At 37.4% G+C, this 18,281-nt stretch overlaps 2 protein-coding genes across 19 annotated transcripts in view; one reads left to right on the top strand and one right to left on the bottom strand.

Moving 5' to 3' along the window:
• Ankib1 (ankyrin repeat and IBR domain containing 1) overlaps positions 1-947 on the bottom strand; it is a 123,940-nt gene extending 122,993 nt beyond the window's left edge. For all 17 annotated transcript variants that reach the window (XM_087658359.1, XM_087658361.1, XM_087658368.1 and 14 more), the window contains exon 1: positions 470-947. The gene's annotated coding sequence lies outside the window, so the exon portion shown is untranslated. The remainder of the gene's footprint in view (positions 1-469) is intronic.
• A 63-nt stretch (positions 948-1,010) lies between these two features.
• Krit1 (KRIT1, ankyrin repeat containing) overlaps positions 1,011-18,281 on the top strand; it is a 34,164-nt gene continuing 16,893 nt past the window's right edge. The window contains exons 1-10 of one of the 2 annotated variants that reach the window (XR_015685623.1): positions 1,011-1,322; positions 3,599-3,748; positions 4,510-4,669; positions 7,100-7,192; positions 8,720-8,849; positions 9,494-9,737; positions 9,911-10,026; positions 10,215-10,358; positions 16,382-16,538; positions 17,148-17,255. Coding sequence is in view for 1 of the 2 variants with exons in the window: in NM_001108618.1 (NP_001102088.1) it covers positions 3,647-3,748; positions 4,510-4,669; positions 7,100-7,192; positions 8,720-8,849; positions 9,494-9,737; positions 9,911-10,026; positions 10,215-10,358; positions 16,382-16,538; positions 17,148-17,255 (1,254 nt within the window). In the remaining variant the exon portion in view is untranslated. The remainder of the gene's footprint in view (positions 1,323-3,598; positions 3,749-4,509; positions 4,670-7,099; positions 7,193-8,719; positions 8,850-9,493; positions 9,738-9,910; positions 10,027-10,214; positions 10,359-16,381; positions 16,539-17,147; positions 17,256-18,281) is intronic. The other variant, NM_001108618.1, reaches the window with a different exon arrangement.

Here is an 18,281-nt window from a genome sequence, read left to right as displayed (position 1 = left end):
AGCGTTCATTCTTCTGTTTGGGTGGCAAAGGCAACAAATACAAAGGTTCAATGGTGCCACCTGCACCTATCCCCACCCATGACAGTTCTACAGAGCACTTTTAACCTATTCGTTCCTCACTACTTAAGGTCAACGGAGTTTCTGGAATCCAAAGCTTTCCAGGTCCCAACCAGGATTGCCGAGGCTGTGGGGTCCGGGGTTCTGCAGGAAATGAAGGAGGGCACGAATCTTTTGGGGACAGAGGGACAAGGCGATGTAGACGTGTGTGGAGGATGGGACGCGCCGCGGAAACCGGGAGGCTTGCAAATTCGTGAGCGCGAGAAACCCCGTAGGGTAGACAGGATGCTGTGCCTGTTCGGGGAAGGGGAGAGAAGGGGCGACCGGCACACTAGCAAGAGACGCGGAAGGGCGTGAACTAGGCAGCTCGAGACTGCCTCGGCCAGAGCCGAGCCGGGAAGCAGAGACTTACGGTTACTTCTCCCGGCGGGGACCGGGGTCGCGTGAATTCCACAGATCTGCAGGTCTTCCTCTGCCGCGGCCACCTGCCTCTCGCGCCGAGCGGGTGACCTCCGGTCCACTCCGCGCCCCACCCACCCGCCGCCAGCGGCTGCCGGAGCCAGAGGATGCGCGCTGGAGGCCCGCGGGAAGCGTTGCGCGAGCCCGACGCGCCCGGCGAGCTCACACTGGGCGGGCGCCCCCCATCTTCTCCCGCTGCGCGCCGCGGCTCTCAGGGTAGGGAGGAGGGGGCGGTGGCGCCTGCCTCCGCCGCTCGCTCAAGTCCAGCGCATGGTCGTGCCGTGTGCGCGCGCAGCCGCGGAGGCCGACCTCCCCTTGCTAGCGTCCGGCTCGGCTGCCGCCAACACCGTGAGCTCACAGCTGCCCGCTCCAGACAGCTGCGGCGGCGGCACGAAGTGGCACGGACCGGCACGAACGGCAGACCCGAACCCGACCCGGAAGCTTTTCAGCCGCAAACCTGAAGCAGGCTTGGGGGCGTAACCCCGGAAGTTATTGCCGGGCGCCGGTAGCGGCGGGATGGCGAGCTGAGGCCTTGGGATCCCCGAGCTTGTGGAGAGGCTGAAGGGTTCGTGGGGCCGAGGAAAAGGAAAGACAGTGGAGAACAGGTGCTCAGAGACTCGAACTCGAGGGGCGGCTTCTGATGACAACCCTGGGGCTTCCTGCTACAGGAAGTTGGGTTGGGCCTCTAGACCTTTAGAAAGGCAGAAGGAATGAGAAAACGGTGACGGGCTCCTCCATCCACCGGTTGCCGCCCCACCCTCTGACTTGGATGTAGCGGCTTGTGAGAAGATCCGCCGCCGGCTCGGGTGAGTCTTCTCCATTTCCTTGGAGGAAATAGGGAAAGGCAAAAGCCAGACTCCAGCTAGAGAAAACGGCAGGGACACCGAAGGTCTCCAACGAGGTTCTGCCGGCAAGGAGTGTTGTTTCTTAACAAGCAGTTACCGAGAATTCACGGTCGCCTTTTGCGTGGGAACTTTTGGAGCCAAGAAGCTTGCATTTTTCCCGATAGTGGAACACTGGTGGGTGGTGCCAGGGGAAGAATTCCAGACAGTGTTGTTGTCATTGCCGGGACAGTGACAGCTTATGGTTGTAGCTGCCTTCTCCCTTCTATCCGAGTTCTTCGTTTACGGCTTTTTGGCTTGCTTTCTTTGCTATCCCCTCCCCCTCGATGTTTATAGCTTCACCAGAAGCCTTTATGTGGCTGGCCTACCTCAAGATTTCAGCTCCATTCATGCCCTACTCTTAGGGAACTTTGCTGTTTGCTTGCAAACTCACTGACCCACAAAGGAATAATTACCTCTGCTGTGGGCGCTAAATGAAAATTGTTTCTCTCTCCTTCCTCAATCATAATGATAATCAATTGTCCCCACATATTTCTAAAAGGATCGCAGACAGCCCTCCCAGTTATGAACCATCTCCAGTTACATAAGTCCTCGTAATCATTCATGCTTGAGCATTTATCTTCAGTGCAGTTGCTAAAGAGAAATATTTTAGAAAAGCCTCCTCTTTTTTTAACCTTCTATAAACCACTTTTTTGCATGTAGTGGATCTTTAGAATGTTCTTATTAAAATTTTTGAGCTGAAAAATAATTTCATGAACTATAGAATGAATCTATCCTCAAAACTTTAAACAAGATGAAATGTCTTCATCCTAATGTTTCACTCAAGCTTCTTCAAGGAAGTACCTTTAGTTTCCAGGCTGTGCCCGACTCTGTTGCCTGGCCTTGGGACCCTTTCCCCTAACCAGGCTGCCTCTTCCAGCTCAAGATACACATAGTCTTACTGCAGTTTGACTTGAAGGCTGGTTGATAGCCTTGGGACATCTCCCTCCCCTTTTTTGAAGTGAAAAGGAGTATATGGGGAGAGAGGAAGAAAGGTCTGGGAGGAGAGGAGGGACGGGAAACCTTAGTTGGGACGTAAAGTAAATAAATAATTGAAAAAAAGAAATACCTTTAGTTTCTTTGGTACAAAGTCTATGAAAAACTTTTGTAACTAAGTCATATTTTTATTAAGACAAATGTTTGTGAAATAATACTCATTAAGCTTTTAATTTTTTTAAAATGCCTGAAGTTATTGAATTTTAAAAAGAATTTCATTTGAATGAAACTTTCAAAAATAAGGCATTTTTAAATTTTAGGAAAGTGAGTCAGGGTATCAGAGTGACATCAGTTGCCTCTGAGAAAACAGAATAAATGTGTATCCTCTCAAGGAACACTTTCAGCCCTTTCTTGAAAATGCTCTTTTTCTCTCCTGGGAGTTGAAGCCGTAAGGGACTCGTTAAATATGAAAAAACCATTTTAATGCCTAATGGGCCTTTAAAAAATTAAAGAGAGTTCATGTCAATGTAACTAGAAAAGAAACTCTTTGGTTGATGTTCTTATTGGCATGTAACCCAGAGAACCTTTAAAAGCCAAAAAGATGAAGATACTCAGTCTAAGAGAGGCTTTTTAGCATAGCTGTGGGAAAGTAATTGCCCTTACAAAGAGAACAGTCAGCAGTCACACACAACTGGATTCATGGCTTTTCCAAAATTGCCCAGTGAAGACTTAAAAATAGTTTTGGGGAGATATGTAGTATTACGTTTATCAATACATTGAATATATTTAGAAGAACAACTTTGGATTATCTAGAGAATTGGTAACACAGATGGAAAAGATTTCTTTTGTCAACTGACTAAATGGTTCGGATCTACGATGGGCCATCTCCAAAGAAAATTATAAACCCTAGGTTAGGTCATCCAAATGATTAAATTTTCTTGCTGAAAGTTATAGAGTGTCAGTAGGTATAAAGCAGCCAGCTACTCCCAGGTTCCAAACTTAACATTTATTTGTATACTATATAGGAAATAAGAGTGCATTATTCTGAACCACTATTTCAAGTCATTATTTACTTTATTTTATAATTCTGTTGATGAAGATAAAATTAAAGTCATCTCTTTCTTGCCTTTTAGGTATTATATATCGTAAGACATAAAAGTCAACATTCTATAATTTTTTTTCAAAGTGAATATTTGAGAATAAAAGTTGTTGGACTAGGATGTAATGCTTTTTTTTTTTTTTTTTTTTTTTTACCTTGCCACCAGTTATGCCATTTCCTCTTCCAAGGAACTTTTTGTTTGTTTTATAAAGCAATGGGAAATCCAGAAAACATAGAAGATGTATACGTTGCAGTTATCCGACCAAAGAACACTGCCAGTCTCAACTCTCGGGAGTATAGAGCTAAGTCCTATGAAGTGAGAAGATTTGATAACATTTAATTCCTACTACTGACTGTCATTCTGTACTACCACTCATATATAAAGCATTATGAACATACGCTATAATTATTATTAACAGCTAGTTACTATAGATCTTTACCACTTTCATATTTTCTATTGTGTGCCTTTCACAATGTGGTATTCATTTACATGTGTGGATTATTAGATTAAAAAGTTATTTGGGGGCTGAGATGTAAACCAGTTGCTGGAGTGCTTGGCCAGCATAAATGTCTGAGTTTGATTCTCAGCACTGCATAAAACAGTCAGGGTGGACTTTGACTACGTCAGTCACTTGAAGCCAGCCTGGGTGTGCATGAGACCCTGACTTACAATGAAAGAAACAGAGAAAGACAAAGTCATGATTTTCTTATGTTTATTTACTTAGATCGTATAATTTATGGAGTAACTCAAAAATTAAAAACTTAATGAAAGAAATCAATTTACTCAGCCTAATTTCTACATTTTGCTTAAACTGCTTTTGTAATGTTATCTGAAGCCATTTCCCAATCTTGTTTGCACTATCAATTGACTTGGGAAACTACTAGTGCTAGGAGTCTGTTATGATTTAATAGATCCAGAGAGGAGACTAGTGTTAGGATTATTTTAAAGCTCTATAGATTATATATTCTATATATTCTATAATATGCCCCTAGGGTTGAGAAAGACTGTCAGATTATAATGGTATTCTAGGGAAAGTAAATTTTAAACTTTGTATTAATGTCATTTTCTCATCTAAGATTTTATTGCATGAAGTTCCCATTGAAGGACAGAAAAAGAAGAGAAAGAAAGTTTTGCTGGAAACTAAACTTCAAGGCAATAGTGAAATAGCACAAGGCATATTGGACTATGTAGTAGAAACTACCAAACCAATTTCTCCTGCAAACCAGGGGATCAAAGGTAGGAAACTTCTCTCTCCCTACACCTAACAATTTGTTTTCAGTACTTTAAAAAACATTTTGTGGGTTTGGGGCACTAGAGGATTGTTTTGCTTTGTTTATGTTGTTTTTGAGAGAATCTCACTGTGTAACCCTGGCTGTCCTGGAACTCGTTATATAGACCAGGCTGGCTGTGAATTTGCAGAGATCTATTTGCTTCTGCCTCCTGAGTTCTGCTGAGATTAAAAATGGTGCTGTTGGGGCTGGAGAGATGGCCCAGCGGTTAAGAGCACTGATTGCTCTTCCAGAGGTCCTGAGTTCAAATCCCAGCAACCACATGGTGGCTCACAACCATCTGTAATGGGATCCAATGCCCTCTTCTGGTATGTCTGAAGACAGCTAAATGTATATAATAAATAAATAAATCTTAAAAAAAAAAAAAAACCACACACACACACATACACACGCACACACCCACATTTAAAAAAAAATTAAAAAAAAGTGGTGCTGTTTTGTCTGGCACAGGAAAAAAAATTTAATATTTTAAAATCGATTTCTTTCTGTATTCTTTTCCATTTAAAAAAGTTTGAAAACCTCAGGAAGTTATTAAACTATAGCCCAGATCTTTCAAGAAGTAACTGAGATTCAATTATAGAATTTTCTAGTATGCATTATGTACCTTATCATATTCACTGTTTCAGTTTAGTCCCTCTTCCACCCTGCACCGATCCTCGTCTTTCCAGTGATAACTAATTTGTACAGAACCCAAACATTGAAGAAGATGCAGTGTTGGGGATTTATTTAATGGAAAGACTACAGTTTTCTTTTGCTAGCAGTATAGCTTTGTGGGTAATTATCTTTGTGCTATTACCAAACAAAAGAAACTAACCATAAGCCTCTCTATGGCTAAGGAAAACAATTTTCATGGATTAATTAGCCAAAAAATCAAAAAACAAAACAAAACAAAACAAAAAAACCTTTAAGTTAAGAAGGTAATAACTTTCTTCTCATTTTGGTCATAGAAAGATCCTTTTAAAATTTTTTAAAAATTAAAGAAAAAAGGAAAAAACAGAAAAATATTATAAACATATTAACTTCAGCTGGGGCAGATGGATCTCTGTGCATTTAAGGCCAGCCTAGTTTACAGAGGGAGCCAGGACAGCCAGGGCTACACAGAGAAACTCTGTCTTAAAAAAAACCAAAGTGGGGTGGGGGGGAGTATTAACCCTGAAAGGCTGAAGCCCATTTAAAATATTAGGTGATATGTAGTTGGTACAATTTATTGATACAATTAATAACCTATTTTCAGAGGCTTTGGCCTTCTAAGAAACAGGCAGCAGTCAGAAAGTCTAACAGTTATAAGCTGTGTATATACAGTAGGAGTTATAATTTTAAAAGGAAAGTATTCAGGGGCTCAAGAGATGGCTCAGTGGTTAAGAGCATTGGCTGCTCTCACAGAGGACTGGGTTCAATTTCCTGCATTCACATAGTGGCTCACAACTCTCTCTAGCTCCAGCTCATAGGAAGTTTCTGGGACATTAAACTATGACCCTGAATCTATTAGTTGTCTATATGTTGATTCTGTAGTATCAAAGTTTTACCAACATTTATTTTTTATTTTTTAATTTAAAGCTCTGAATGTATTTAGTGTATGCATGCAAGCCTATATGGTCATTTGTATGTGTGAGTGCAGGTCATGCTTGAACATGGCTCATGTGTGGCAGTGAGAGGACAACCTTGATGGATAAGAGCTTTCTTTATTGCTAGCACCTGCACACACCAGGCTCCTTGACCTCACCTTAATTCTTCTGTCTACAGCTCCCTTATTGCTTGTCTGGCAGTGCACACTGTAGACACATACTATTATGCCCAGATTTGAACTCAGGCTCTTACATTTGGACAACAAATACTTTACCCACTGAGTCATCTCCCCAACCGCTAGAATTACCAGTTTTTATTAGTGCATATAATAGGATATGATATGATGTAATATATAGCTGCCTTTTATATATTTGGATTTCTTTTCTAAAATCGTTGTTTTCTTTGGTATTTTGTACATATTTTTAATCTTTAATTTTTTTTAGATTTATTTATTTTTGTGATACTAGAGATCAAACTTAGACCCTTTCTCATATTAGACAAGTGTTATTCCAATGAGGAGTATCTACAACCCCTAAAATCTTGGTTTCTAATCTTGAAGATAATTTATATGATTTAAATATCTATTATGTTTAGCCAGGTGTGATAGTTTACACATGTAATTGCTACACTTAGGAGGCTGAGGCAGCAGTTAAAGGCTAGCTTGGGCTACATGGGGAATTCAGGCCAGGACTACAATGAGGGACTTTATTCCAAAAAAGCCAAGAAGCAAGCAAGCAAGAAAATTCTCTTACTTTTATCTTTGCTCTGTTTGTTGGGGTGTTGTTGTTGTTGTTAATTTTTTAATTATTAGGAAAACGAGTGGTGCTGATGAAGAAATTTCCTCTGGATGGAGAGAAGACAGGCAGGGAAGCAGCACTATTTATTGTTCCATCAGTCGTCAAAGGTAATCTAGGTTTCTTTACAGATTCTTAAGTATTTTGAATGTGAATTGGAAGTTTGCTGAAGCACTTAGGAATGTACTACCAATTAGGAAGGTTACTATTGTAATATTGTTATGCATGTTTTTAACTTAACAGAAGAAAACAACCTCAAGTATTTTAATTTCCCCAGGTAATATATAGGCTTCCTGACTAATTGATAATGTTTTCTTTTCTACTTTTAAGATGTAGATGTGAAGAGAGAAATAATTGAAATTAAATGTATTCAGGACAGGAAGTTAGAGAGTGGATGACTCAGTAGTTAAAAGCAGTGACTGGGCTTCCAGAGGACCCAGGTTTAAAAACCATATTCCAAACAGTGGGTCACAAGCATCTTTAACTCCAATTTCAGGGGATCCAACACTGTCTTCTGGTTTCTGAAAATACCAGGCATGCACATGGTAGATAGACATACTTGCAGGCAAAATATTCATACATATAAGATAAAATTAAAAAAATATCTGGTCATAAAGCAGTTTTTCAAAGGATATGCCATTAATAGGCTAGAAATAGACATAACCTATAATGATGCCAAGAAAACACTAATTATAGTTCTAAAACATTCTGTCTAATAATATTGATAACATTTACAGAACATAGACGTACTATAAAATTTTAAATTGAGCTTTTGAAATCTTAGAATAATAGAAGCAATTTTGAGTTTCAGTGCAAATCCTATAATTTTGAGGCTTTGGATTAATCTTTAAGACTTAATTATGTGTATATAAAGAAAATGTTATTCCATACTCTTACTTGATTTATAGTATAGGAAGAATTCATTGAGGTATTTGATATGAAATTTCTTTACAAACCATAGAGTGTTGGCCTCACATAAGTTAGTAATACTTCAATAAAATATTAATGACCTTCCATAGACATCCCATCAGCCTGCTGTTGCTTCCTGTGTTTACATTATTTTGTTGGCCAGTATAGCTTGCAAGGTTCACAAGCTTAAAAAGTCTGCCCTTTCAAATGATGTTGGAAACCTATTGAGAAAGATTATAAATACTGGTGCCAGTGGGCTGGCTTAGTGATTAAAAGTGTTTTCAATGCAATCCCGATAACCTGAGTTTGATTCTTGGAACCCACATAAAACAGCCAATAAACCTCTGGATCCCAGCATTCCAACTGTGAGGTGGGAGATGGACACAGTAGAATGAGTGAACCAAAACTCATGGAACAACTATCCTCCAGTCTGCTGCACATGGCAGAAACACAATACACATTGTATCCACACGGTAGCAGATAAGAACCAACTCCCGAAAGTTCTTCCCTGACCTATACACAAACACTAAATAAAATTTAAAATAATAAATGTTGTGTTTACCCAAGTAGAAAAGTTATAGAACTGGCTGTCACTTGAATCTAGGCCTTGTAATTCCAAATGCGGAATAATTTGTTATATTTTACCAATAGTGAGAACTTGTTCTATATGAAGAAAGTATACTTGTAAACTTATGTAATGGAATAATTCCTTCATTTTTCTTTTTCAGATAATACTAAATATGCATATACTCCCGGATGTCCAATCTTTTACTGCTTACAAGATATTATGAGAGTTTGTAGTGAATCCAGTACTCACTTTGCAACACTTACAGCAAGAATGTTAATAGCCTTGGATAAGTAAGAAATGCATTAAGAATAATTTAATCTATCATAATCATGAAATTAGTTTGAGATATACTTCTGGAAAAAATTAATGAAAATAACCTATTATATTAAAAATGGTCAATTTTTTAGTTGCCTTGTCTATTTACAGTGTGTTAATTTTTCTTTGAAAAATAAAAACGCTTCCCAGCTTTCAGGATAATTCTTCTGTTATAAAAGCAGGCATAGTCATTACTCTTTTCAGCGCACAAGTCATCGTCTGTCCTTTTTTGTGTAGTATCACATTCCGGGAAGTCTAATTATAGAAGTACTTCGTCCTTTTTAAAGGCGTTTTTATGATTATAGTGGGAGACATTTTAGAAAAATTGTAGTGTCTATTGACAAAGCATTTATTAAGTCCTTAACATTAAAAATATTTTATTTATAATGTTTATTTACCATTTATAAATAAAAAATACATTATTTTTCTCTGAGGTGGGTAAAAGATTCTTTGAAGAAGGATTTGGTAGGCTTCTTGATATCATACATTCTGAATGTATTTATAAAATATAATACATTTATTGAATATAATGTTAGAAGGTGTCACATGTCAGAGTTGTACAGTAGTTTTCCTTGTCATCTTCACTTTTGAGCATGTGCTTCTTTTCCCACTTCTGCAGGTGGTTAGATGAACGTCATGCACAATCTCACTTTATTCCAGCTTTATTCCGACCTTCTCCCCTTGAACGGATAAAGACAAATGTCATAAACCCTGCGTATGCTGCTGAACTAGGTCAGATAGAAAACTCACTACATATGGGCTATAGTGCACTAGAAATAAAGAGTAAAATGCTAGCCCTAGAGAAAGCAGACACCTGCATTTATAACCCTTTGTTTGGGTCAGATCTTCAGTATACAAATCGGGTAAGAGTTGAATATTGACTTCAGTTTCAAAAGACATCTTAAATATAATTTTTTTCTAACAAAGGTGCACAGGTTGTCATTTTAAACATTAAAACACACAGTGCTTTATTTATATATGAAAGTCAAGCATCTGAGGCTTTTAAGTAATTTTTATTTTATTTTTCCTTTTCTAGGTAGATAAAGTGGTAATAAATCCATACTTTGGTCTCGGAGCTCCAGACTACTCAAAAATCCAAATTCCCAAACAGGAAAAGTGGCAGCGAAGCATGAGCAGTGTTGTGGAGGACAAGTACAGCTTTGGTTTTACTCTCATTGGCTTTCTAGCTTGATGATAGAATGTATATAGGCAGTAAGTAAGCAGTGTGAGCATGGCCCTGGCTGCACAGCGTAGGTAGTTCTGAGATGAGTCAACGTTTGTTTTGAAGTAGTGTGAATTTCAACAGTGCTTATATGTTCTAATTTCCTTTTTATGACCAGAGAACGACAATGGGTTGATGACTTTCCTTTACATCGAAATGCCTGTGAAGGAGATTCAGAATTACTAAGCCATCTTCTGGATAAAGGATTTTCAGTCAACCAACTAGATAATGACCACTGGGCACCCATTCATTATGCATGCTGGTAAATAAATTATTCTGTTTAGGAAAATTGAACTCATAATATTATGGTTTCTTATCAGAAAACTGTTCTCATTCCAGAAAGCATGTGTACCATTGTTTGTCTTTTGAGTAATCTGTTCTGATTTTTTGATTACTGAGTATGTGTTACTGTTGAGAACTGCCAGATCTGCCCTGAGTAAAGCACCAGCGTCTTCTTTACAAGCACTACAACTAAGATAGACAGTAGACAGTAAATGTCAGTGTGCCCCACAGGGCTCGAGTGCTCCTTTATGACACTGTCGTATCATATTGGTTTATTTTTGCTAGAAAATTGACATTTGTTGAGCACATGGGATTTGAACTTGTATCGTGTTAGAAAAGTATCCATTTAGATCTTTCTGAATGTATGGTATCGAGAAGCCTACCAAATCTTTCTTCAAAGATCCTGCCCCCAGGGACAAATAATGTTTTTAGTATTTTAGGATAAAGTTATAAAATCATAGTATTAATTTTTAAAATTACAGATACCATGTTTAACTCAGACTGAAAGTATTTAAACATCAGATCATAATGTAGATTATACTGTAGACTTTTATTTTTTCTTTTAAGAGTTCAGTCGTTGCCCCCACCCTCTTGATCTGTCCTCCCACTGCTCTTCATTTTATTCCTCCCCTCTATCTCCAAGAGGATGTTTCAACCCCACCCCTGCCAAGCTTCCCCACTCCCTGCGGCCTCAAGTCTCTGGAGGGTCTTAGGTGCATCTTCTCCCACTGAGGCCAGACCAGGCAGTCCTTTGCTGTATATGTGTCGGGGGTGGGGGGAACCTTGGATCAGCTTGTGTATACTGCCTAATTGATGGCTCAATGTCTGAGAGATCTTAGGGGTTCAGGTTAGTTGAGAATGCTATGGGGTTGCCCTCCTCCTCAACTTCTTCCAGTCTTTCCCTAATTTAACCACAGGGGTCCCCGACTTCAGTCCAATGGTTGGGTGAAAGTATCTGTGTCTGTCTCAGTCAGCTGCTTGTTGAGCCTCAGAGAACAGTTCCTGTCTGTAAGCACAACATAGCATCAGTAATAATGTCAAGCATTGGAGCCTCCCCTTGTGATGGACCCCAAGTTGGGCTGGTCACTTGACTGTCTTTCTCTCAGTCTCTTCTCTATTTTTGTCAAAGATTCTTATAGTCATTACCTTATATTTTTTAAAATGTAAGGGTTGGAACAGAATTGGAGTTAGTTCTTTCTGTCCATTGCCTAGTGTCCCTCTTGGCACGCTTACTCTTCTCACAGAATTATACTAATACTACATAGCTGAACTGAGTTCTTGTTTCATAGCAGTAATGAACTGTTATAGATTGCTGTCTCAAAAAGACATAATCATTCCATTTTTTATGAGAGGATTGCTTCTAATGTATTGTTTTAAGTGATCCTAACTTTTGCCAATAATACTAAATTATTAACTACTTATTAACTATATATAGTATCTTAGTGTCACACTGAGCAAGGAGCCTCACCTCTCTAAGTGTCAGTTTTCTTATCTATAAGTAAATTACAGTAATTAGGGCTGAGAAATCGCTTGATAGAAGCCCTAAGTCCTAAGTTCAATCTTCAACACTGCAAAGAGTAACAAATTGTAAGTAGTTAGACCATTCTGGAGTTCTTTCCAATTCAAATTTTTGTTTCTCTGATTCTAATATTTGTATCAAGTTGTTTAGTGGTTATATTTAATATATATGCTTTTCCTGTTTCTCTATATTTTTTCCCTATTTTATCTATAAATGTGTTCTTGATGGGAAATACAGTTCAGTGTCAGAACACCTAATCAGTATGCTTGAAATCTGAGGTTTTATCCCCAGTAGCAGGGGAATACCAGCAAGCTTAAATGAGTTCTTATGCTTTTCATTATGAGGAATTTTTATATTTATATTTAGAACAAGCTACCCTAAATTGTTGTTAGCTGATCGAGTAGATTTTCATTCATATAACTAATAATTACCCTAGTTGAAACTTTGCTTAGAGCCAAAAAGAAGGGGTAGAATACACTTTAACCCTCAAAACATGCTGCAGAATTGGAAATGATAACATCAGTGAACTTTAATTTAGGAATCCCAGAGTTATACATTTGACTTGCCTTCCATTTTGCAGCATGGGTTATTTTCTTCTTTAGGAAAAGAAAAGTAAAACTTTGAACCATCATTACATAAAAACAAAGTATAGTGTGACATTTAACTGTGTTTTGGGATATACCTAGGTTTCAATAGCAGGGATTAGTTCCTTAAGTATGATCCTTATTAAATTATGTAATGTTCTAATAGCCTGCTTGTATATTTACAAGATAGAGTTTAAAATATCTTTCCTGAGATTGAAATAGAAAATACAAATATAGTAATTGAGAGCCCATAGTAAATACTGAATAAATGTTGGCTTTGATTAATAAATATAACTGGAGTGGGAAGATAGTTCAGTGACAGGGCATATGCTTAATATGTCAAGAAGGAAGGGGTTGAGGGAAGAAAGGAAAGAAGAAAAAGAATTGTTCAAATGTAAAAATTGATATCTAAATTTAAAATTTGTTAATTTTAGATTCTTAGTTACAATTTCTCCTTAGTAGAATACAGAGAGAAAAAAATTCTCCTTTGATAAAATTTTCTGTCAACTAAAACTAATGATCATTATTGGATTAATGTGACTCTGAAGAAAGAATGGAACGGTCCTGGCTGGGTGGTCAATTGGGAGGCAGAGGCAGGAGTGTGAACACAAGGTTGAGCTCAGCCTTGTCTGTAAACCAGCCGGGGCTATATAGGGAGATCCTGTCTCAAAAGAAAAAAAATAAAAACTAGTAAAAACCTTACTTTAAGTCACTACTTTATGGCAGGATTATGAAGGGACACAGGCTATTTAGTCCTGTCCTTTTTTAAATTTGTTTTTAGGTTAGATTGGCCTTGAACTTTTCATCTTCCTGCCTCTGCCTCCTAAGTGTGGGATTTTAGCCAGACACCACCATTCCTAGTCCTGTCTTTATAAGGTTAAACTATATGTTTACCCCTTTGGATCTCATCCTTAAATTTTTGCTTAGATCAGTAATTCTTAATTTTTGGTTTGAAGTTATGATTCCAAAGAGTCTTTGTTTATATGGAATTAATTTAGTGATATTTATCATATTTGAAATCTTATTAGAAATCAAAGTGAAAATGTGTTTATCAATACCAGAAACATACTGTGTGAAAAATAAGTTTTATGAAAAAAAATGCCATATTTTCTAAAATGTTTTATTAATACTGCTGTTTATTTAATAAAAATACTGTTTTACAGTATTACAAATCTCTATTCTACCTAGCTAATAGATGTAATCTCATTTCTGTTCTCCTTTCAGTTTCTCCTTTAGTCTGTTTCAAAAACATGTCATGAAATTTCTAAAATCTCCCTCCCCCTTTGTTCTCAGACCAGATTAGAATTGAAAGGGCTTACCTTGTCATTACTATTATTCACGACTACATTGTTGTTGTTGGTGGTGGTGTGTTAGCCTTTGTTCTGTAGTTTATCCTACAGAAGTCAGAAAATCAGGTTCTCACTGGCTCATAGTCATGAAATTGTGGCTAAATTACATAACTGATTCAAACATCACTTTTCTAATCCTCTTGATACAATTAGCTCTACCTACCTCATAGTTCAACTATGTGACAACCATATTCAATAACTGATTAAGAAAAGTTTAAAACATTCAGAATTCATGTTTGATTTAGTTACTTTTGTTACTGTTTGAACTGTTCTATTTCACATTCTCTCCTGTCTTTTCCTGTAATGGTGTTTTTCTAAGTGGAATTCAGTATTGTAGGATGGATATCTTTCTCTAGGTTTTTGTCAAAGATTATGCATTCTTCCAGGCTTAGCAATAGTTATGCTCAGTTCCATATTTTACATATTTTCAGATTAACATTCTAGGCTTTGCCTCCTTCCTCAGTACTATTATGCATTTTTAGTTGCTAATAAACAATTTAGTCTCTTCTCTTTGGAGAATAAAGCACTTTAAAACATATCTTAACAACATTCTGGGGGACTCCCAAACTGACAGAGAACAGAAGTACATAAAGGAAGACGAAACTGAGATAAATCTCTTAGAAACAAAAAATAAAATGCTATCTTTATTTATTAATGTATCTTTATTCAGAATAATAATGGAGTTTCACCTGAACAGAATGGGGAAGAGGAAAAGACACCTTACATACAGCAGAACACACAATGTGAAGCGACATGACTAAGAAAGGGTACGATACAAGTGGCCAGTTCAGAGTAGGATAAAACCACAGGGTGTGTGAAAGGGAAGAAAGCAGAAATTGAAGTTGAATGAAATCACTTTTAGTATGCTGCCTCCTACCCCAGTTGCCCTTCAGTGCAAACCAAATTTCTTTCCCTTTTTCCCTACTATCCCCTTATTTCCAAACAGCAAATTCTTTTCAGTCTTTGCTTTAGATCATAAGCATAAAGCAGAAGGCTGACTCAGTATACCTGGCATGTGCTTTGCATTCTCCTGAGACCTTGTATTGTGTACTCCTTTCTCCAAGCCTAAAATCATACTTTCTTCAGTTCTGTTCTATTTATAATTCAACTCATATTGTTTTTTTTTTTTCAAAATACATTTAAATTGTCTTGGACTGGAGATGTACCATCTCTCTTTTCCAATAATTTTTAAAGAGTATACTATTCTTATCTTTAAATTTTTGAAGTGTCAGATGTTTCAGGAGGTTAAGAGCACTGGCTACTCCCAGAGGAGCCGGGTTCCATTCACAGCACCCATGTCATGGCTTATAGCCTTCTATAATTCCAGTTCCAAGGGCGCTGCACACAGTGATACGCAGATGTATAAACACAATACCCATGCACATAAAATTATTTTTAAAAAAATACAGAAGCAGTCTAATCTTAATTGATTGTTATCTTAAGCTGTTTACTTATATCTTACAACATTATTTAACTTAATCAATGTAAGCATTATTCTTTTAATGACTTAATTTCTGATTTTTTTTTTTTCATTTTTTTTTTTTATTATCTTGAGTATTTCTTATATACATTTCAAGTGTTATTCCCTTTCCCGGTTTCCGGACAGACATCACCCTCCGCCCTCCCCTTCCTTGTGGGTGTTCCCCTCCCAAACCTCCCCCCATTGCCACCCTCCCCGCATAGTCTAGTTCACTGGGGGTTCAGTCTTAGCAGGACCCAGGGCTTCCCCTTCCACTGGTGCTCTTACTAGGATATTCATTGCTACCTATGGGGACAGAGTCCAGGGTCAGTCCATGTATAGTCTTTAGGTAGTGGCTTAGTCCCTGGAAGCTCTGGTTGCTTGACATTGTTGTACTTTTGGGGTCTCGAGCACCTTCAAGCTCTTCCAGTTCTTTCTCTGATTCCTTCAACGGGGGACCTATTCTCAGTTCAGTGGTTTGCTGCTGGCATTCGCCTCTGTATTTGCTGTATTCTGGCTGTGTCTCTCAGGAGCGATCTACATCCGGCTCCTGTCGGTCTGCACTTCTTTGCTTCATCCATCTTGTCTAATTGGGTGGCTGTATATGTATGGGCCACCTGTGGGGCAGGCTCTGAATGGGTGTTCCTTCAGTCTCTGTTTTAATCTTTGCCTCTCCCTTCCCTGCCAAGGGTATTCTTTTTCCTCATTTAAAGAATTAATTTCTGATTTTAAGTTGCTTTTTATGCTGTTACTTGGTTTGATTGTTTATCTTGTGCTGGGAATTGAACCCTGGGTTCGTGGTGCATATATTTACCATAAGTGAGCTACACCTTCTGACTCAATTAAGAACTCAAAATTGTATCTCCTAATTTCTCCCTTTTATGGAATGATTATGCCATCTTTTTTTCTCTTGTTTTAAGACTATATTTCTCTTACTTGGTCAGAATTGAGTTGAGCCATAGTAACACACACAAAGTTCCTTAGGTCAGTACATTTACATTACTCCTTTGTCCTCCAGATCCTCTTTAGAGACCTTGTTTAACTCATCAGGTGGGGCTTGTTATTTTAGGCAGACTTTATTTATTTTTATAGGTATGGAAAGGTTGAGGCCACTCGCATATTATTAGAGAAAGGAAAGTGCAATCCAAACCTTTTAAATGGCCAGCTCAGCTCACCGCTTCATTTTGCTGCTGGAGGGGGACATTCGGAAATAGTACAGATCCTTCTAACTCACCCAGACATTGACAGAGTAAGTTATTGTTTTGTATTTTAATATTCATTGACTAATAAGTAGTGATAAAATGTTTAATTGTATACGTAATAGGTTAACTAAAACAAATTTTACTTTATAAAGTTTATAGAGTAATGTTTATATATTAACTGTGCCTTTTATCTTAAGTTTTGAATTTTTATTAATAAAGTACACTTCACAGAAAATGCATTATTTTAACCACTTAGATGCACAGTTCATACCACCCACTACATTTGTGTTGTTTATAAAATCATTACACATATCCATCTCCAGAATATACATAAAATTTCCTCTATATTGTGTTTCCCCAAAATGTCTTGAAAGAAAACCATTTAGCCATTTTCTAAAATTTCTACTAACAAGTACTTTTTAAAAAAAAATAAAACTGTGGAAACCTTTCTTAAATCTGTAACTGAACTTTTGAGAAACATAATCCTGTTAATTAGTGCTCTGAGTTTTTTGGCTTTTCCTATTTTTGTTGTAGTATATCTGAGTATGGTTAATATTTAATCCTTGACTAGAGTATTTCTATGCAGTTTGAATTGAATAGCTTTCAGAACACCGTGTGTTTGTAATGACTGTGTATTCATCCCCCCTCCATTCTAGCACATAACAGACCAACAAGGAAGATCCCCATTAAATGTTTGTGAAGAAAACAAACAAAATAACTGGGAAGAAGCTGCAAAATTGTTGAAAGAAGCCATTAACAAGCCAGTAAGTATTATCTGAACAGTTAGAGCCTAATGTCTTATTTAAATCGATAGTTTACAAAGGACCCTAGGTTCATTCCCTTCACTAAAAAGATTTATATATATTATAATCTCATATGACAGATGTAATTAAGAAACATATTATTAGACTTTTTTGGCATTGTGGAGTATATTTTTATACCGTCCATGGTATAACCTGTTATATATACCTAGGCTATATGGCATATAGTTTGGTATGTGTGATACCCTTAGATGTTTGGTTCTGTCATTAACCAAAATACTACATAATGTATGATTGTACTTAATGTGTTTATTTTAAATATTTCTGCTCATTAATGTATATTGCCCCCAAGCAACATTTATATTTATAAGCAACAACATTATATACCATTCATTAATAATTTTTCAGTAAGTCAATGTATAAGAAACTCATTTTCTTCCTCACAAAAGTGAAATGGATGATTTCCTAGGTTTGTGAAAGAGGTATGAGTGTGTATTTATTTATTTGTGTGTGTGTGTGTGTGTGTGTGTGTGTGTTTATGTACATGTGGAGACCAATTATCACTTGTCCCCTTCTTTTTTGAGAAATGGTCTCTCACTAAACCTAATGCCCACCATTTTGTCTAGCTTCCAGGAGCTGCTTTTCTTCATTCTTCTGTCTAACCAACTTAGGCATTACAGACACAAGTAGCCATTCCTGGTTTTTATGAGTGCTGAGAAATTAAACTCAGATCTTACATTCACAGCAAGTGCTTCTCCACTGAGCCATATTCCTAGTGCTTTCCTGCTTTTTTATTTAGCTGCTTGAACAGAGAAATCCTCATATTATCCTTCACCGTCGTCCAGTTTCTGATGATACAGTTAGGTAACATTTTATGGTCCAACTTTTATACTGTGAATGTGATCATATATATCTTATACTTTAAATCCAAAATTAATTATCTTAAAAGTTATTTGCAAAATTACCTGCCTCCTTTAACAGTACAAATCTACTATAATGCTATTGCTATTTACGATTTTATGAATTTAA

Source organism: Rattus norvegicus, chromosome 4 (genome assembly GCF_021556685.1).
Source record: "Rattus norvegicus strain SHRSP/BbbUtx chromosome 4, alternate assembly SHRSP_T2T, whole genome shotgun sequence".
Taxonomy (NCBI): Eukaryota; Metazoa; Chordata; class Mammalia; order Rodentia; family Muridae; genus Rattus; species Rattus norvegicus.
This window is presented reverse-complemented; position numbering and strand designations above follow the sequence as displayed.